Below are 21264 nucleotides of genomic sequence, written 5' to 3'. Positions count from 1 at the left end.
GGTGCAGCCCCTCTCGGGCTGCGGACCGTGTGCCCGGCGCGCCTCGCAGCCTTGAACCGGAGCCCGGCTTCTCAGCCACTCCTGCCTTGCCTGAAGCGGCTCCTGTTTCGTCCCAGACCCGGTCTACCGCTGTTTATTAATTGCCGTAGATTATTAGAGAGCAAGAAGCGCCTGATGTGGGTTTGTACAGCGCCTGGCACCCCCGGGTCATGTTCCTGTTGAGGCGTCCCATAATATTAACCAGACTGCCTGTGGTTTATGTTACTAGATCTTTCTGCCCCCAGCTGGCTTAAAAACACTCTTGCCATGAGTGACTTTGGCTTAATATTGTCACACTGCATGAATGCCCTGAGCAGGCAGCTCTTCAAAACTTTGTTCTCAAACGTCTGAGAACCTGAGGCACTGGATGTACATATGTACTGTTATATCTTTTGGGTGTGTTAAAAACCTGTATGTCTCCCTCTCTTATCTTGGCATGCAACTGTGTGAGAAGCTGCAATAAGGTGCTGAACATATCTGGGCATTCATTTTCTTCATTCCCTTTGTGCTCCACCTTAGAGAAAGATATAGATCAGATTCAGCCTGAGTAGCTAAACACAGTAAACCTGTAAGTTGGCCTGTTTTCAAAAAATGAATTAAAAATAGGTTTGGGTATTGCACCTACTGCTGAGTTACCCTCTTTTGTGATCGTATGGTAATGTTTTCCAATATTTTAAAATCTATGTGGGGGACAAAACAACAGAAAAGGGCAAAAGGCTGCCTCTGCAAATTTCCACTACCTGCATCTGACGAAGTGGGTCTTTTCCATGAAAGCTTATGCTTATATATTTCTGTTAGTCTATAAGGTGCCACAGGACTCCTCGTTGCTTTTGCAGATCCAGACTAACACAGCTACCTCTCTGATACTTGACTGTCCACAAACTGTGGTCATATGCACAAAGTAAGCACTGCCAAAACAAACATTTTTACCATCTTTATTATAGCAATCTTAGACCCAGTTTTTAAATTGGCTCCCATGCTGTCCCACTGAAGCCTATTGGACTCATTGGAGGATCGTGCCCCAGGGATTACTTGTAACATGGAAAGGAACAAAATAAGTAGATGATGTAGATGAGATTTTTAAACGAAATTAATACATGCTGTGCCTTTCCAATATATATTTGTATTCTGTGTGTTCTTTGCAATGCTCCAATCTGTGTTTTGTCACAGAAGAGTACAAAGTGTGGGTTTCTCATGTGAATCTTTCACACACTGCCTGACTGATATGGCAGAAGAAGAAAGCTTTATGAAAATGATTTACCACCAGCTTGCCAAGGAACAAATTGATTGACAATCTCACTGAATAGAGAGCTAAATTTCATTTCTAAAGATAATTATTTATAATCAGTAGGTTTAGAGTGGGTTAATATTTAAAAGGGATTTGCCTATTTTCCCAGAGAATTTATTCATTATAGCCTTTGTCTTGCAAAGGTTATTTAACATTTTTATCTATGAAATGGCTGATTGCTAAGCCACAGACAACAGTATTTCAGATATATTTGCTTATTTCACAAGGAAAATTATACTTGGAACATGTACAGCACCTTTCATGTACAGATCTCAAAGCACTTTACAAATAATCATTCAGCCATGCCGCTTCTGTGCGGTCGAATGCTCTTATTTTTCCCATTTTACAAACCAGAAAACAGACAGATATGTGAAACGAAGCAAACTGGCGGTAAATCTTGGGACTGTCTAACTTAGGTCTGCTGCTTAAACAAGTCAGCAATACTGCCTCAGACTCTGATACTGTAGTATTTATTGGGGAAGGAGTTGCATGTGTGTTCTACCTAAAGTGAAGCTGGTCGTCTATAACTTTAGTAGTTTCTCTATGAAAATAATCTCTCCTACCCTTGTCGTTGGAACTTGGGATTTCTTCTGAAAACCTTCAAGGCCTTTCTCAATAAATGCAGTGCTACATGAATGTGGTGAAATCCACAGATATGTGCTCTGTAGTTTCAGGAATATGTGCACTATTTAAAATTTATTAGTCGAGAGAGACAACTGAAGTTCATTGGGAGTTCTGACTCTTTTATTGACCACTTGACCATATTGTGCAAGGATGCCAAGTCCTCAGGGTGAAGGGATGTTTTTAGTGTCTTTGCTTCCTTGTACTCACTGCATCCTACTGTAATTATCAACATGGGGGCATTCTAGCGTTGGGGTGACTGTGGTACTACTTGGGACAAGCACTTCATTCTTTATTTTTAGTTACTTGTTTTTCTTTTAAGTTCTTAGATGTTCTTTTAAATATTTCCAAACTGCAGGTGGGGGAGGTTGGCCATTGCTCAAGTGTACTGTATGTCACACCTACACTTCAGACTAAGGAGCAGTTGTGTCACCCTTGCCCTGCAATCTTGATTGTTTTACAGTACTTTGCTGAAGCAGCTCCCACCCCTTCTGGTTTTACAGACAGCCTTCCAGCATGCAAGTCTCACCCTCTGTGCCCGTGTGCAACTGCAGCCTGCCAGCTTCACTTGGATTATACTCTGGTTCTCACTAGTCTTGGTTATATTGCCAGGTGATCTCAATACCACCAGTCTTAGATTTTTCCTGCACAAATATATGCCTTGTACTGCTGGTCCATTTCCCGGACGGTACAAGTTTTAGAATAATTCTGTTATTCTTTAATAGAAATAATATGCACACAACTTGTCGCCCCAAATGGAGTGCCTCAGGCACTTCAATCTAAACATGTTTTTTAAGCACGGGAGAAATTTGAAGCGAGTATATGTAATAAAGCATAAAAGTCAGACTTGATCACAAGAAGAATGAAGATTAAATGCTATTGGTGCTTAATTTAACAAACTGTTAAATAAAACTCACCATCTGCATTCAGCAGTCTTACTGATCAGATGTCTTAGGTCAGGGCACATCTCCCAGTCCAACAGCTGTTTCGTTCTTTTAGGTGCAGTGAATTCATGGGTGGGGGAGGAGAGCTGTTGGTCTGTGGTGTCTGTTGCCCCTCCTTTTTATAATTTCAGTTCTCTTGGAAAAACATTTCCAGCTCAGTGCCAGCAGGCAAAATGTTTACATGGAAATATGTTCCCTGGTGCTTTTTTTTTTTCCTAGTAGTACTTTGTTTCACCTTCCTGTTTGACGCCGCTGTTTACTGCTTAAAGGCAAATTAAGCAGGACGTATATTCGTTTTGTTTAGGATAGACTTGTTTCTCAAATCTGTTTGGAACATGTGTTAATTACATGCTGTGCTGCCACACCTATTTCACCAGGACCATAACGAGCAGCAAATCATAAGTTTTTAAATGATACCTCAAAAGAATATTGCACTAGTGTGTGGAGTGTGAATACAGGGATACATTCTACCACAATAGGGTCAGGAACCAAGGGCTTTTTATTCTGTTCCTGATTGTGTCACATGTGCCTTGTGTGACTTCAGGCAAGTCACATTGATTTTTTTCTGCCAGTTCTTCATGTAAAATTGAGATAATGTTGCTTAACTCTTAGGGTTGTCTTATTTGTTATTGAGTGTTTATAAAGAGCTTGAGCTCCTTGGATGCAAAGTTCCGTTAGTGCAATATTTTTATAGTGAGCTGACCAGAGCCTCTTCCCATTTTTTTTTTTTTTTGGAAAGAAGAAACTTCGAATATGGCTTACTGTATCACTTTAGAAAACATTGAAGTAGTTCAAGGAAATTTTTGTTGGCTCATTATTTTGTTCAGGTTGGCACCGTATGGAATACTAATCAAAAGACAGGCAGTGCATATAGCACATTGTAATGCAGCCTTATGATTTTCAAAATGGCAATTTTTCAACTTGTTCATTTGTGGACGCTAAAATTTTTTGAATTAAGGGTGGATCCCTTTGGAAGTATCAGTAGTCCCACCATTGTTGAAGAATGATATCATCTTTTCGTCCCTTAACATCAGTATGGCACATCCTAACTTCACCTTTTCTTTATACCTTTCTTCTAATTGTTTTGGTGTACGAGTAATGAGAAGAGAGGCTATTAATGCACTGGTGGTAGAAGTTGTCTTTCAAGCTTGATAAATTAGTGTTTTTGAAATCTCATGCCATGGCTATGGTGGAAGTAAAGAAAGCTGTCTTCTGCTGTCGCTCACGTGTGAAATCCTGACCAGCTGAGCTGTTCCAGTCGATGGACCGCTAGGGGGAAAGGAAGCTTTTACAAAACTGAAAGCCCAAAAGAAATGTCTTGCAACTTTTTATTTAAAAAAATTCCAGTCAAATCATAATGTTTCTTAACAGGGTTTGCAACCCAACTGTGGAGCACTCTACTAGTTCATAGAAATCTGCAAATGAAATCAGCTAATATTTTTCTGTGTTCAGCATAAGAGGAGGGCAAATGCATAAATAGTGAACAGTATCAAGAATTGTTGGGGCCTATTCGTGCATCTCATCACATGGTATACCTTACCCAATGCATCAAATGCCCAAAACACTGTGGTGAAATTAGACAATCAATATGCCCATGGATGGACTCTCAGGCTACGTCTACACTAGCCCAAAACTTCGAAATGGCCATTTCACAGTTTACTAGTGAAGTGCTGAAATACATATGCAGCGCCTCATAAGCATGCTGGCAGCCATGGCACTTCAAAACTGATGTGGCTTGCCACCGCGTGGCTTGTTCAGATAGGGCTCATAAGAACATAAGAATGGCCATACTGGGTCAGACCAAAGGTCCTTCCAGCCCAGTATCCCATCTGCCGACAGTGGCCAATGCCAGGTGCCCCAGAGAAGGAGAACAGAAGACAATGATCAAGTGATTTATCTCCTGCCATCCATCTCCTGCCCTTGTACTGAAGGCTAGGGCACCATACTTTACCCCTGGCTAATAGCCATTTATGGACCTAACCTGCAAAAATTTATCAAGCTCTTTTTTAAACCCTAATAGAGTCCTGGCCTTCACAGCCTCCTCCGGCAAGGAGTTCCACAGGTTGACTGTGCGCTGTGTGAAGAAAAATTTCCTTTTATTAGTTTTGAACCTACTACCCATCAATTTCATTTGGTGTCCCCTAGTTCTTGTATTATGGGAAAAGGTAAATAATTTTTCTATATTCACTTTCTCCACACCATTCATGATTTTATATACCTCTATCATATCGCCCCTCAATCGCCTCTTTTCCAGACTGAAAAGTCCCAGTCTCTCTAGCCTCTCCCCATATGGGACCCGTTCCAAACCCCAAATCATCTTAGTTGCCCTTTTCTGAACCTTTTCTAATGCCAATATATCTTTTTTGAGGTGAGGAGACCACATCTGCACACACTACTCAAGATGTGGGTATACCATAGTTTTATATAGGGGAAGTATGATATCTTTTGTCTTATTATCTATCCCTTTTTTAATAATTTGCCACCTCACTGCTTACCTCATTTTCTAGATCATTGATGAACAAGTTGAACAGGATCGGTCCCAGGACTGACCCCTGGGGAACACCACTAGTTACCCCCCTCCATTGTGAAAATTTACCATTTATTCCAACCCTTTGTTTTCTGTCTTTTAACCAATTCCCAATCCATGAAAGGATCTTTCCTCCTATCCCATGACCACCTAATTTACATAAAAGCCTTTGGTGTGGGACCGTGTCAAAGGCTTTCTGGAAATCTAGGTATATTATGTCCACTGGGTGCCCCTTGTCCACATGTTTATTAACCCCTTCAAAGAATTCTAATAGATTAGTTAGACACGACTTCCCTCTGCAGAAACCATGCTGACTTTTGCCCAACAATTCGTGCTCTTCTACGTGCCTTGCAATTTTATTCTTTACTATTGTTTCTACTAATTTGCCTGGTACTGATGTTAGACTTATCGGTCTATAATTGCCAGGGTCTCCTCTAGAGCCTTTTTTAAATATTGGTGTTATATTGGCCGTCTTCCAGTCATTGGGTACCGAAGCGGATTTAAAGGATAGGTTACAAACCACTGTTAATAACTCCGCAATTTCACATTTGAGTTCTTTCAGAACCCTTTTTGAAACCCTAACACTAACCCTGTATGGTGTTAAGAATAAGAGGATTTTGAAGTTGCCAGGGTCCTTTCGAAGAGGAGCTCCATCTGGACAAACCGCGCAGTGGCGAGCAGCGTCAATTTCAAAGTGCCACGGCTGCCGGCATTCTAATGAGGCGCTGAATATGTATTTCAGTGCTTCATTAGTAAACTTCGAAATGGCCATTTGCTAGCGTAGACATGGCGTCACAGAAGAAATAATCTAAAAAGACAAAAATACCGTATCTCCTGTGGCAAACACGTTTCACAAAGCGGTCTCTTTACGTCTGACCTCTCAGGACTTAGCCTTTAGGGAAACTTGCACAACAGTTTCAAAAGCTGAGCCTGGGAACATAGTTGTAACTTTTGTAGACATTAAAAACCACAGACTCAGCAGACACTGGTTTTATAGCTCGTTATAGCACATTGTAACGCTCCCCGCTGCCAGCTAATTTGAACTGCCCACTTAATTTTAAGTTGTCTCCCACCATATGTATCTAACCCCTTCAAAGCCACTGATGGGGTGGAATGGTGGGGGAAAGAGGGCAGTGGCCCCAGGATTCAGCAATTTAAGAGGGCCCAAGGCTTGCAGTTGCCACCACCCATACTGCAGCCATAGCGCCAAACACTTTAACTTGCTGCTGGAGCCTCAGGGCATGTGGGCCTGGCAGCGCTGAAGGGCTGGCTGGGGCTAGCCCTCAGGCTTGCCTCTTTTAGTGGAGACTCCACCCCTTCATGAGACCCAGAATCACCTCCTCACCCAAAAAACTTACTCAAGGGCCTGGCAGTTTTGTCAACAGCCTTAAACTCCTTGGCTGTTGCCACACTTGGCCAAAATTTCATAAGGGCCATGCCAATGGCCAAATCAAAAGATACTAATGAGGCACTGAAATGAATATTCAGTGCCCCATCAGCATGTTGCCAGCCGCGGCACTTTCAAAGTGCTGCATTTCGCTCACACGTGGCTTGGGTACGTGGGGGTTCTTTTTGAAAGGACCCTGCAAACTGATAGGAATAAGAGGATTTTGACTTTTGCAGGGTCCTTTTGAAAAGAACCCCTGCGTAGCTGAGCTGCCTGCAAGCCTAACGCGGCACTTTTGAAGTGCTGTGGCTGGCAGCATGCTAATGAGGCGCTGAATATTCATTTAAGTGCCTCATTAGTATTCTTCGATTTGGCAATTGGCATGGCCATTTCAAAATTTTGGCCAGTTGTGGCTACAGCCCTTACATTTAGCAGCTTTCCCAGTTGAGAAGAAGATTTCTGTGAAACTCAAAAGCTTGAACCTTTCACCAACAGGGTCCAGTAGAACATTGTTTCTTAAACTGTGTTTCATAGAGCACTGGTGTTCTGTGAACAACTCGCAGGTGTGCCACAATCATCTGACACTTTTTATGGTATGATACACTGGTGGTATATGTTTTCTGTTATTAAAAGCAGATACAATGTTACTACTTCATTCATGTGCTATCTAATTAAATTACTTCATTTTGTTTTTGCTGCACATGTTTGTTTGCTGTACATGCTTGGTTTGTTGTTCTTGTTTTTGTATGACCTGTTTTTGAAGAAAACTTTCATAAGTACTCTGCATAAAAAAATATACTCTTTGGTGTTCAGTGGTCTCAAAAAGTTTACGAAACACTGGCGTAAAAGATAATAATTTGCCTAGCTTGTGTCTCATCCTCTCACCAACACCATTGCAAATGAACAGTGAAACAGCATAAATAGTAGAGGCTGACTTTTCAGGTATGAATTGCAATAATCTGAGCTGTTCGTAACATAACATTAGGGCTACATCTACAGTAGAAGCATCTGTTTACAGAAGTTATCTTTGGAAGAGATGTTCTGACAAAACTTCTGTTGACAGATCGTGTCTACGTATAAAAGCAGATTGCTCTTTTGATCCTCTCTGTTGACAAAAGGGCCCTCTGGAGTGTCCACACGGGTTTTTTGTTGTTGACAGTTTCTGTCAACAAAACGCATTATGTATGTGCACGCACTGAGTTTTGTCTACAAAACTCTGCAGTATAGACGTAGCCTAGGTGTTTTAAGATTTTAAATTGACTGTCTTTTTTAAATAATGATGGTAGATGAGCAAATATTTAGGAGCCAAATACAAAATCAGGATTATCTGATATGAACTCCCATTTTTTTTATCTTGGTTTAACTGCTTAAATATAATTTTTCCCCTACTTTTTAATTTTCCCCCTTCTATTAGCTCAATTGACGTGTGTGTTTTACTTTCTTAACAGCTTCTACCCCTACCTTTCCTTCTTCCCAGGTTGCTGCAGCAACTGGTCACACTGTGGTGTTAGTGGACCAGACAGATGAAATCCTGAAGAACTCCAGAAAAGGAATTGAGGATAGCTTGAAAAGAGTAACAAAGAAGATGTTTACAGACAAGCCTGAGGTGACATCTTGGTATTTATAGTCAATGGACAAATTTATTGAGTTTGACAGCATTACTATTTTAATGTGATTGTTGGCCGTTAGTTCACAGAGAATACAGGATAATTAAATTGCTAGAATAGTGTTAAAATGCATTTAAATGCCGGGGAGATACAGAGTAAAAAAATGTTGCAGTTTGTCATTTGGGAGAGTTGGCACATCCCAGTTTTTCCTCTTAGGAAGTATTTGAAAACTAAGGTTAAAGTCCAAAGTTTGAGTATATAATTTATCCTTATCTAATGGCTAGAATGGTTTGTTTAATCATAAAGTACTATCCTCCAGCTTTACCCAAAAGTAGAGATTGCAAGATTGTAATTATGCTGTTTAAGGAACCTCAGATAGGCTTGTTTTAGTCACTGCATGGGTAAGGAAGAAGCATAGCTTTGTATTTTTACAGGAGACATTTCTGTTCCCTCTGAAGCAGGACCACAGCTTACCTGAAAATGTTGCGCGTAACTAATGTGCTTAAAATAATTGCTGGCTTTCAAAGAGTGCTTTCGAAACTGCATTGGGATGGCACCCATATATCCATAATGTGTTCTCTGTAAGGAATAAATGAACATCAACTGATAAGGGTACTACTCTGTTGTTCTGCGAGCCTTGCTTATCACAGAGACAAGTTCATGGACTCTGTGAAGTGCCAGGGTTCTGTGGAGATGCCATGGATGCTGTAAAATATTAGAATTCCATAGAGATGAGTCATTTACCGTTTTGGACAAATGTCCTGCAGCATTTCCTCCTGCACACTTTTCCTGTGCTGGTTGCCTGTGTCAGCTCATCAAGACTTAAGGTAGGGAGCTTATATGTGAGAAGTAGAAAGGCCTGCTTTATTTTATGTCTGATGGAGTGGCAGGGGAAGAAATCTCTCATCTCCCTTTATATTCTGCATTGTGGCAACATCGCAGGCTGATACTTTTATTTCGTTGGTGTGCGGTGAGGGGTGAGTATTTAGAAGCTTTTCTTAATATCTAACTAAACCTTCTTTTCTACAATTTAAGCTCATTGCTTCTTGGCAGTCACTAAAGAGTTCTGAAATTTCATTCTCGTTCCCAGCAGAACTCCAATACAGCCTATGTTGCTGGTTGGATGGCTTCTGATTCTTATTGGTGCGGCTTGCGCAGGCCCCATCTCTTGCTGGTGTGACTTCCTGCCAGTGCAGCTCACAAGGACCCTGGCTCCTGCTGGAGCGGCTCACGGTTCAGGCCCCGGCTACTGCTGGCATGGCTTGAGGCTCGGGCCACCTGCCAGCGTGGCTCAGGCCCTGATGTGGCTGACACAGCTTGGGCTGCTCCTGAGGTGGCAGTGACTCTCATAAGTCGCCACATTCAGTTTGCACTGGGGTGGGGGCTGGCTGTGGGGGAGGGCATTTATTTAGAGTGGGGGGAGGCTGGAGGTGCCTAGCTGTGAGGGAGGGCATTATTAGAGGGGAGGGGCTGTGGCAAATACAGAAGGACGACAACCGGTAGTGTGGTGATTCTTCAGTTACTATTGGATACCACTGATTAATAACAATGAGCTGTGAAACCAAATCCTTTCCTTATGGAAGGAAAAACAATGTAAGGGTTTAAAATGGAAGAAGTCTGCTTTTACTGAAGGCATGTCAAGATTCTCCTGGGAAAGTGTTGAATGACAAGTCAGTTGTTCACTAGGACTGATATTTTGAAGGTTGAAATGAAGGATGTGGTGGAGAACACTCATCCTAAAAGAATGAAAAAAAGGATTTCTTCTTCCTTGTGAGAAGACTTCACTTGCTGTATAAGTGTAGTAGTTGCATACACTTAAGGCTTTCTAACTGATCTGGAAATACAATGCAAGCTATAACATCTAATGTTTTTGAGGCCTAGACAAGGCACCAGTGCAGCAAATTAACCAATGACAACTTTCAGACCACACAAATGAAACCTTTTGGAAACAGGCTTTGTAATTCCTGTTTTACCTTTCAGGCTGCTGCTCAGTTCATTGAGAAGACATTAAAGAACCTAACAGTGAGCACAGACCCAGTAGCAGTGGTACATAGCACTGACCTTGTGGTTGAGGCCATTGTGGAGAACCTGCAAGTGAAAAATGATCTTTTCAAGAGACTGGACAAATTTGCTCCAGAGTATGTATGATTAAAATATAACGACTGGGAATCCATCACTACAGGTTGAACCTCTCTATTCTGGCACCTTCCAGACCTGACTGGAACCAGGTGAGATGATTTCTTGGACCACTGGAGGTCAATATTGTCTAACAGCGTTACCAACATTTCCACTGCTTACTGGGCTCTAATAGACATATGAGCATAAATTACAGCTAAATAACAGCACAGAACACTGAGAGCCAGGACTGGTGGCTGTAAATGAGCTTCATGGGATCACAGAAAGTTTGGCCACACCCCTGATAAATGGCCATCCAGGTAACTAAAATCATGCCGTATTATGGATGTTGCCAGACCAGAGAGTTCTACATTAGAGAGGTTCAACCTGTACTGTCTTCATTGTTTTGAAATGTATAATATCTTTTTCTTCAAGTGCTGTCATTTTCTTAGTTTCTACATTTAAGCAAGTTTTTCTAAAGCTGCCTTTGACTCCAGATTGTCATGTGATATGGAGTATTTGAGATGCCAATTGATGATTTTTCTGAACATCCAGGAAGTGTAGATACCCAGTTTATTTTCATATATTATGTCTCATTCAAGGAATTTCATGGTATGCATAGACAGAAAATGAGTTCAATGCAAATTCCTCAGTTCTATGTATTTGTAGTATACTTTTTCATGTTATGTTAAGGGTCTCTTTGTTTGTTTAATTGTTCTGATAATGTGTTTTCCAAGCCAAAAAGAGAAACATTAGGCCCGGGCTTTTCTTTTTCTGGTAGCAGTGGTTTAGGCTTTTGTTTTTATAACTTTTTAACATTGACAGTTGTTTAGCACGGTGGTTTGCAAACCAAACGATGTAAATGTCCAGCTAATTCCTAATTTCTATTTTTTATTTTACACTTATTCTACCTTTCATTTCAATATTCTTCATAAATTATATATATACGGTATGCATATATATGGCACTGTGCAATACAGAATCCCCTCCCACCTGCCACCTTCACCCTCCTTTAAAAAAGGAATTGACTTCTAAGGGGAACAAAGATTGAGCAATTCTCCAATCTCAGTTTGTGAGCAAATATTAAAAAGACACACAGAAGCCAGTGAACCACCTAGAATGAATTATTTAACTGAAATTCCGCCCTCCTGTTTCCAGCTGCTCACACCAAAGGGGTTTAATCTTTATTGATGCCATAGAAATGGAGAGCTGACATCCTCTGTCCTAAGATGCAAAAGATTACCAATTACTTTGTCTGTCTGATAAGGGGGCTGTGGAATTAAGCTTTATGAGTCCAGACCCATTTTGTTGTGTGCTTTGGGAAGTGGTTGTAGAAGTTTTGATCAGTAAAGGATTATCAGATGTGCTGCATTTAGGCAAATTATTCAGTGCAAGCTGGGGCAGGGGTTGTTTTTGTATTTGTACTTAGGGGAGCATGTTTGCCTGGATAAGTACCCAGGATAAAATAATTTTGTTTGTATTATAAAGATAGTATAACAGTTGAAATGAAGGTGTCAGCCAGAGGTCAGTGACCTTTCTGAGGCAGAGTGCTAAAATTTGATCTTTTGACCTCTATGTACGATGTCAGTGATACTTTTAAAGTTACTAATAGGTCTACTTACAACATCTTCATTAATAAATAAATAAAGATGCAGAGCTTTACCTTTTAGGTGGTGGTAGGTAGCATTAGCTGGTCTTTTGTTAATCCACCAGTGGCAACGCTTTGAGCAGGTTCCCGGTAGGAGGGGCAGGGCTGAGCTCCTGCGTCACACGGTGATGAAAATTGGTTTGCATGCTACTCTTGGCACCTGTGCTGGGGGTTGCTGACCCCTGGTAGAGACTGTACTTTGGCTTAAAGTGCAGTATACCTGATTTCCTTTCACTGGTAACGCTTGTTTGAAAGAATTCAGGAAATTGGTTGAGTCCTCTGTAAAATATATTCTTATGTTAGCAATAGCAGCGTCTCTCATTCTTCGCACCAGCAGCAGTGGCTGCACATTGTATGATTAGAGTTGGATGCCAGGCTCTCATGCCAGAGATTTAAGGTAGTGATCTATCACTTTTCAAACAGAGGACGTGAATAGTAAGATAGATGCAGACACGTCTCCTGGGTTGCTAAGTTGGTATCTGAAAATGCTGATAGATGTGGATTATAATGTTCTTTAAACAGTTACAGTACTGCTTTTTCCTGGCTGTGTATTTTGACTGATATTAGTCCTTATCATTATTGGTTGCAGAGCTGAAAGCAAGGAAAACAACCCACTCCTCATTCCTTCATCAAACTGGCACAGAAATCAAAGGATGGGGGCAGTGGGGAATTGTTACTTCTAAGTGTCTTTTCTTCACTGGCTCAACAAAGGGATAGGACTGTTGCCAAAAGGAATTTTGATATATTCTCTACCCTAGAATGAAGGATTTCACTTTTTTATGTCTTCATTTTTTTGTGCCTTCTCCATATTCGGAATAATTTTGGGTCCCTGTCCCCCTGTGTGTGTGCATGCCTATAATTCTCATTCCTACAAAAGATCTGCTAGTGAGGATATGGGATCCTAAGTTGCTTTCTGTTTTTCTCCCTCCATCCAACAGCCACAACCCTAATTGCTTTAAGAGCTGGTGAGTGGAGTTGGATGGACTTACGAACTCATCAGGTGTGGAGCTAGTTGACTCCTCTCCCTTTCTTCTTGTCATGTATATTGTGTTATGTCAGGTGGAAAGTGTGGTTTTTCTTTGAAGCCCTAACTGGTGGTATTGGCATATCTCAGCAAGGTCAGAGCTGAGACTTCTGCTCAGCAAAGGTGGTGTCAGCTCCTTGCATGGAGGCACTCTGAGCTGTTTCAGAGGTTGGGGGGTGGCAGGTACGGTGTACTATTCCTTTTCTTTCTGAACTTCAGCATGTGCATGGAGGTGTCAGCCTGTCCTCCCCGACCAGAAGAATCCTAGAACTTTGGCAGCTATTAAAATATACCTAATCATGGTAACAGTGCAGCAACATTTCAAAACCTAAGTGATCCAATAACAATTTTTTCTGTTTGGCAAGGGGTAATACAGACCTTTTCCCCAAAAATATCTGTAGAGTGCTTAGCTTGGAGTGAACACCAGGAACAGTTTAAGTTGGTTTCAGCTGGAACTGTAAACTCATTTACAGTAAGTTAGCTCAAGTGGCATGTTAACTTATTGTGCAGAAAACTCTTTGCGTTGACATAAAATAAACTACTTATTGTGGTCTCCAGCTCTTACCTCTATTTAGTATGCAGAAGCAGGTACATGTCTGTATCCCAGACAATTAACTTCAGTAACTTTATAGCTGTAATGCCACAGGAAATACAACACTTGTGCAGAGCACATAATGAGTCTCAGGTTATTTCCTCCTCCTCCCCCCCGCCCCCCCCCCCAAAAAAAAAAAAAAAAAAGAAATAAAGACGTGGGGGGTGGAGGGGAGAACCAAATCTCTCTGTGGAGAGCACAGTTTTCTACACAGATTAAAAAAAATTCTCCAAGGAGTTTGCATAGAAACTTTGTCAGGTGAATTCTTTTCTACTGTTGAAGGCTTAGGGCTCACAGGAGGAGAGCCTGTTGCTGTGAACCTTCCCGGGAGCTTCTAGAGGTAAGTTGGTTTATAGCTCAGCTAACTTAGTGAGGTCTAAGTAGATTTGCTTCTACTATCATAAGTATTTAAGGAGCTCGAGTAAGATTGGGGCTGCCTCTGTCTCCCTGTTGTGATGCTAAGCTTCACTGAGCTACCTGGCAGCTCTGTGCAGTTTGCTATTTTGTGGAGTTGCCAAAGTGTGTAAGGGGGGAGGGGGACTCAGCTTTGCCAGCTCTCCAGGTGGTCCATGGGAATTTAGCAGCTCTAGAGAGCACCAGGGAATTGGGGTAGCTATGGTCCCTGCTGATTGCTTGAAATGTTATGCATGTATATACAGTTTGACTTAAAACTAAGCCAGTGAAGTGCTTTAACAACACAGAAGTTTGTGCAAGCTCAACTCAATCTTTACCCAGCAAGCTGAAGGGGCTATGGCTGCAGCTGTCACTCACTGTTCCTATTTCAGCCTAGGCGAATCATGCCATTGACTTGTATCCATGGCACTTGCATTCTGATGGCAGCTTCCCTCAGAGGATTTGCTGGCACTTTACAAACATTAACAAATTTACTCACAGTAGCACTGTATGAAAGGAAAATGGAGAAGTGTAATTGCTTCCTCAGGTTTCTTTCCTAATTGTGTTTGCAGGTTATTTTGTTTTCACTATACACTGGGAATGTAGTTATGATGCGTCCTCTTCATGAGTAATCAATGACCTTGGTAATAACATGGTTTGATTTTCAGCATAGTGGTATGGATGGGCACATCTCTTTATAACGCTGCACATCCTACTGTCATTGGATCAGTTCTTGTCATGCTCTAAATGGGCCAGTGGAGGATTTTCATGTTGCTTTCTGAGTTCATTTTTATGTGTGTATTTAATTTGCTCCTGCTTCAGACAGGAGCATCAGTCATTGTGTAGTGAGCATTCGTTATGATTCCTTTTCCTGAGGGCCCCTGCCTTTTTTCTCTGTCTCCCTAACTGTATGCTGTCAATTTCTCTGGAGGGGGCATTGCATATCATCCTTGCTGTTGATCCAAGTTTTATCTTTCTGTGAAGGCAGCAACCCCAGCTGGCTAGTGTCTCTGGATTGTAATTTGTATTCTGAAATTGGGGCAGAACTTGACCAGAAGGAGGTATTCTTTCATGGGCCATCTCAGTATTTTCTGAGAGGGAGATGGACAATTTGGATAACTTCACTGAAAGGCTACCTTTTTTTTTTTTTCTTTCTCTTCTTGTCATGTGTTTTGAGATTCTGTATAATTCTTCCTAGGACCCACTAGGGGGCACTGGAGGCAAACACACCTGCTTCTGAAGAGCTTTACTAAGGGTTTGTCAGTATTTCCATTACTAGATGCTACTTTCAAAGGTTGTAAAACTTTGCTGTAGGCTGGAGCTTTGACTACGATGTCTAAGTCATGGACATTTTTATCTTCGAACTAAATTTGGTTTACACTAGTTCATTGGTTTAAATAGATAATGTGGGCAAGGCACCCTTGTACACAATCTAGTTTTAATAAAGATTTTTTCAAATTGTATCTGTAGCATAATGCATGGTTTAATTTAACAGTGAGGATCTGATTTTTATCCACAGACGTGGCCATGTCAGAGATCAGAGGCTTACTAAAAACCGTTGACCCTGTAACCATTAGTCTGTGAGAAGCAATCTTTTAGGTTTGCTTCTGGGTTTTTAAGTGTGTATGAGAGACTTCTGTATGGAAGTACATTGGAAGCTATGGTGGACATTCTGAATAAGGGTGGGTTGTGAATTGTTACCTTTCAGATGCTTTGACCGTCAGAAATCTTAAACACTGATATAGGTTGCACCTTGAAAACTGGCATTCTCCAGCAACATCCCTCGTCATGCTGGATGAGGGTTGCTCATGGACCAAAGGGCCTGGGCAGGAGGGCAAGCTAAGCTGGCCTCCCGGCAGCCCTGGAGGAGGAGGGCAGTGGGGCTGGAGGTGGCATCCCCCAGCAGCCCCGTGCAGGGCCAGGAAGGAGAGCTCGCTGCGACAGTGAGCTGTGGCAGGTCAGCAGGGGCAGTCAGTGACTGCAGAGAGAGGGGGCATTAACCTCTCCTGGTCTGGCAAAATCCCTCATTTGGGACCACAGAGGTCCCAAAGGTGCTGGATGCAGGAAGTAGAACCTGTATTTGTTTTGCACCCACAATTCTTTCAGTGTTTTGTCCCCAAAAATAATCTAAGGGCTTGTCTACACGGTCCTTTTGGTATGATGTCCATCTGTTTGCATTTGGAGAGGAAGATGATGTCTGTCTGTATCTGTGCCAGGTTTTCATGAGGCTGATGGATTTCCACTCGGTACGGCTAAATGCAGTGCCTTCATGGTGACGAGTATCAGAGAAGTAGGCATGTTAGTCTGTATCTTCACACACAACAACTGCTAGTCTAACAGGTATTTTGGAGCACAAGCTTTTGTGGGCAAAGACCCATGGGTGCCACAGGACTTCTTGTTGTTTTTAGAGAAACAGACTAACATGGCTGCTGCTCTGCTACTTGTCTACATGGTGTTAGTCTACCTAGAAGGGTGTAAATGCTCATGTGCACCAGCATGTGAGACACTAACTGACCTATGTGACCTGCTGGCTCTTGCTGAAAGTTCCCCAGTTCACATTAGTGTAGGAAGTACAGTGTGATGGTGTGCACTTGAATTTGCACGCCGCTGGTGTGGACTGTGGACAAGCCCTAAGGCATGTTTTGTGGCGCTGCTGTTGCAGGGGAGAAATGTTGAAAGGGATACCTGGGGAGCTGCCGTAGGTAAGAGTTTTAGAAACATTCTTTGATTGTGAGACTCAGAAATTCAGATACTGTACATGAAGTAAAAATGCAATAGCTTTCACAATTTTTTTTTTTTTTTTTTTTACATAAAAGCTGTTATTTTTAACCCCTAAAAATCTATTATGTTCTCCTGCCTCAAACTATTTGTCCCGTATTTTCCTCTGGCTCCCTGCTGCTGAGGCTTGGGGAAGGGATGGGGGGAAGCGCCTCAGCTGCCCCGTCCCTGCTGCTCCCTTGGGGCTCTTGGGAGCACTGGGGGGCTGCTGTGGCCCAGGCTCGGGAAGGGCAGGTGGCTGCCGCCACCTTCCTGGCTCCCTGGGGCTTGGAGGAGCCGCCTCTTCCACCATATCTACCTGTCTTGTATTTGGGATAGGGAGATATAGTTGCCCTAGGAAAAGGACATTCGTGGTTCGCCAAAGCCCGTAGCAAATCTGTTGTTCTTTAGAGCACAGACCGTCTTGTCAACAAAGATAATTGTCATTTATGCAATCCTCACTTTCTTTCCCCACAGACACACAATATTTGCGAGTAACACTTCATCTTTGCAAATAACTGACATAGCCAACTCTACCACCAGGCAGGACCGCTTTGGTGGCCTCCATTTCTTTAACCCAGTGCCTCTGATGAAGCTTGTGGAGGTGAGTGTCTGATACTATTCTAATAATAAATATTATAGTTTGCCAATATAAATGTTGTACTTCACTGAGAGTTAATTAATGTAATAGAATAGGGTAGGTGAACTGAATAGTCGAACCAGACTTTTTCTTCTCCAGCTCCTAAGACTCCATGGTTGATGCGTTTCCATGCCCAGTCAGCTTCTGGCATTTCCACTGAGACTGCCAACGTGTCAGTTTTGGTGATAACAATAGTTACTTGGACAACTATCTGATAAGAACTTTTTGTGTTCTAAGTCATCAAGCAACAGGCAGAGGAATTTTGGTTCCTACCAGCCCAGGCTGGGTATGAACTCCTGCTGAAAGAGATGAAAAACCCCATGCCCTGTTGTCAGTCTCCTGAATTATTAATTCCTTTTATTGGTAATGTTTCAAGACATTGTAATCTAATCCTCAGGATCATTGAAACAATATGTGTGTTGCTTCTGCAATGTTTCATGTGAATTGTGTGGAGCTTATGAAACAGCTTGTGTTTAACAGGTTAGGCTCTTTATTTATCAGTTTTGTTAAGATAACAAAATACAGTTATTTCAAAGCTACTTGATCAATTATCTAAAAATGCTTGTGCCTAATGTCACTTCTTAATAAATCATAAAATATATATGGCTAGAATAGAAGTAGTAGAATAATAGTAGAAAAATGAAAGTATTACCTGTGAAAGTGTACAGGAGTACAAAAGTCTATCTCTTCATAATAAAACTACAATAATCCTTGCGCATTTATCCTCCTCACCAAAAAGTAACAACCGATATAACTAATTTTTCTAACCTCAGATGCCAGTGCAGTAGGAATGAGGGTGAGTGAGTGAGCCAGAATCCCAGATCTGAAGGATTTACTATAATCATAGAATCATAGGGCTGGAAGGGACCTCAGGAGGTCATCTAGTCCAGCCCCCTGCTTCAAGCAGGATCAACCCCCACTAAGTTATCCCAGCCAGGGTCTTGTCAAGCTGAGACTTAAAAACCTCGAGGGATGGAGAATCCGCCACCTCTCTAGGCAACGCATTCCAGTGCTTCACCACCCTCCCCCAGACTGGGGGAAGTTTGATGTTCACAGCTGGCTTTATCTCTGAAATAAGTCAAACCCAAAACCACGGGGAGAAACACCTATGAACTGTGGGGTATGTCTAAAAGTGAATTTTGGGTCCATATCTGCTATGAAGCAAGATTTCCTCTCCATGCCCGAGGTAGAGATTTTTCAAAAACAAACACTTCTGTTGTACCTTTCATTGTAACACCCGTATTTTTTAGGATTATATGTTTGTAATTTTCAGGATGAAATCTTCCCTGTGTTCTCATTCTTAAAACAAATGATATTTCAGGAAAGTTTGAAATATTCTGTCCATCTTTAAAGTTCTAAAAATGCAAACTAATACACATTTTTTGCTGTAAAAATATTGGGAGTCTCTCTAGAACTTTGCAAGCAGAAATTTTCCACCTTGGTAGGGAATACCAAGGACCAGCATTCCCTCTAATTTTTCCATCCATGTGTGCACTAAGGCATGTGTGGCTGTGAGCACTCTGCTGAAGAGCTGGGTGGTTGCCCAAACGCCCATCTTACAGGGAACATAGCTGAGGACTGATCTTTAAGCCATCTTCAAAGTGCTATTTACAGGGCTGTGAAACTGATCACTGGAGCTGGGCAAAACTCAGAATTCCCATTCCATGGGGATAATCTGACAGTGAGAGAGTTTTCCCACAGAAAAGAAATTCTAAAAGAATTTCATTTTGGAAAGCGCAAGGGCTTATGCCTACACTACAGCAGTCCTTCAAAAGAAGTTCTTTTGGAAGATCTTTTCCAAAAAAACTTCTTTTGAAAGATGTGACCACACAAATGCGCCTTGAAAAATTAGTGATCTCTTTTAATAGAGAGTGGCCACACCCCATCCGCTCTTTCAAAAGAACAGGCCAAGACATATTGAAAAATCCAGCGCCAAGGAGGACTGCTCCTTCGTAAAAAGGGCCCCCGGGGCAAGTATGCACTTTTTTTCCAATTTCGAAGTGCTGCGGCCGCCCGTATGCTAATGAAGCGGTGAATATGCATTTCAGCGCTTCGTTAGTAAACTTCGAAATGGCCATTTGCGTGGCCATTTCGAAGTTTGGGGCTCGTGTAGACACGGCCTATGACTCTTAAGCATTTGCATTAGCGATTAGCAGTTTAAATTCTGTACATGCCAGTGTCAAGTGGCTAACCAAAATGGCAGTATTAAGATGCCTGTGATGCTGGGGTCAGATCTGTCACAAACACCTTTTAAGATTGTCTAAAGGCCACTTCAGTTTTAATCTATGCAGATATTCTTAAAGAATCGACCTGGACATCTTTCACAGATAGATATGCTTATACCTGGTTAGGTCTTATCTGCACACACAGGATGTAACTGATTGTATATGTGGAGTCATGAAGGAATTTTTCCCCACTCACTGCTCTTCTTGCTAGTTTGGTTGCCTGGACTAGATACTCTGATGATGCCTTCTGGCCTTAAATTCAGGAAAGAACGACAACAAAAAAATGTTGGGCAGTGGTGGGGCTTTTTTGACAATTTGAGAGACTAGTATTTAGGCTTCAAAATTCCTAGAAGTAAAATAAATTTGAGGTTCCTTGAAACTGGTATACATTCTTGTATGAATGTCTTCCAGATGGTAGGTCTAACTTCAAAAGAAAACTTACTATCATTTTACTGCCAAGAAAGAACTCCTGCTTCTTTTATTCTGTGTTCAGTGTGTTTTTGTATTGATATCGTCAGAAGTCATTCTGATGCTCAGGAGATAAAATTAAACTGAAAATCTTGTGATGAGGTAGTCCACCTCTCACTGCTTATTTAACGTTGTTGATTCTGAGTGGCTGCATACAGAGTCCATGTTAGTTAACAAATGTTATTTCTGGAGCTGTATTGACATCATTTCTCTTCCTGGGGAACTAATAAGTAAACAGATACCTTGTCAAGTTCAAACTCTTAATTTTTTTCAGAAAAATCCATGTTTGTCAAAGGATAAGGATGAAATTGCTAAGAAAATAACTTGGGCCCTTCTTATTTTTAAACTTACAAAAGGCCTTTACACAGTTTGAGGAGTAGAGATAAAAAGCTGCTTTCTTTAGTCCTCAAAGCTGTATTTACACAGCCCCTGCCTTTTGGAAGGGGCATGCAAATGAGCGAGATTGGAAATACAAATGAGGTACAAATTTAAATATCTCATGCCTCATTAGCATGTTCCCATGTGATCTGGCTTCCAGAAGAGCCATTTCCAGAAGCCAAAGCAGCCATGTGGACAGGGTTCCTTATAAAGGAAACACTCCCCCTCCCCCTTCGAAAGCAGCCTTCTTCCTGAAACAAAATAGGAAGAAGGCTACTTTCGAAAGCGGGGTTTCCTCTCAAAGATATCTGTCCACATGGCTACTTTGGCTTCTGGAAATGGCTCTTCTGGAAGCCAGATCACGTGGGAATATGCAAATGAGGCATGAGATATTTAAATAATCACCGCATTCGCATGCCCCTTCTGAAAGGGAGGGGCTGTGTAGCTGCAACTCATGTGTTCTAATACAATGTCTGTGTCCCTGTTTAAATTGGCCTGGGAAGTCATGTTATACCCTCTCAATGAAGAACTGTGTATAAGCTCGGTTCTCCAATGTTGCCTAAGCATTTACCTGGGCAGTAGGGACCATATAGCTTTTGAAGGTTTTATGC

The 21264-nt window shown here is 41.8% G+C and overlaps 1 protein-coding gene across 1 annotated transcript in view; it reads left to right on the top strand.

Moving 5' to 3' along the window:
• Window positions 1–21264, top strand: part of HADH (hydroxyacyl-CoA dehydrogenase) — a 32696-nt gene that overhangs the window by 335 nt on the left and 11097 nt on the right. The window contains exons 2-4 of the mRNA XM_074993464.1: window positions 8284–8412; window positions 10394–10551; window positions 17420–17546. Coding sequence (XP_074849565.1) covers window positions 8284–8412; window positions 10394–10551; window positions 17420–17546 — 414 coding nt within the window. The remainder of the gene's footprint in view (window positions 1–8283; window positions 8413–10393; window positions 10552–17419; window positions 17547–21264) is intronic.

Source organism: Carettochelys insculpta, chromosome 4 (genome assembly GCF_033958435.1).
Source record: "Carettochelys insculpta isolate YL-2023 chromosome 4, ASM3395843v1, whole genome shotgun sequence".
In the NCBI taxonomy this organism is placed as follows: Eukaryota; Metazoa; Chordata; order Testudines; family Carettochelyidae; genus Carettochelys; species Carettochelys insculpta.
Note: the sequence above shows the minus strand (reverse complement) of the source record. Positions and strands in the feature narration are given on the sequence as shown.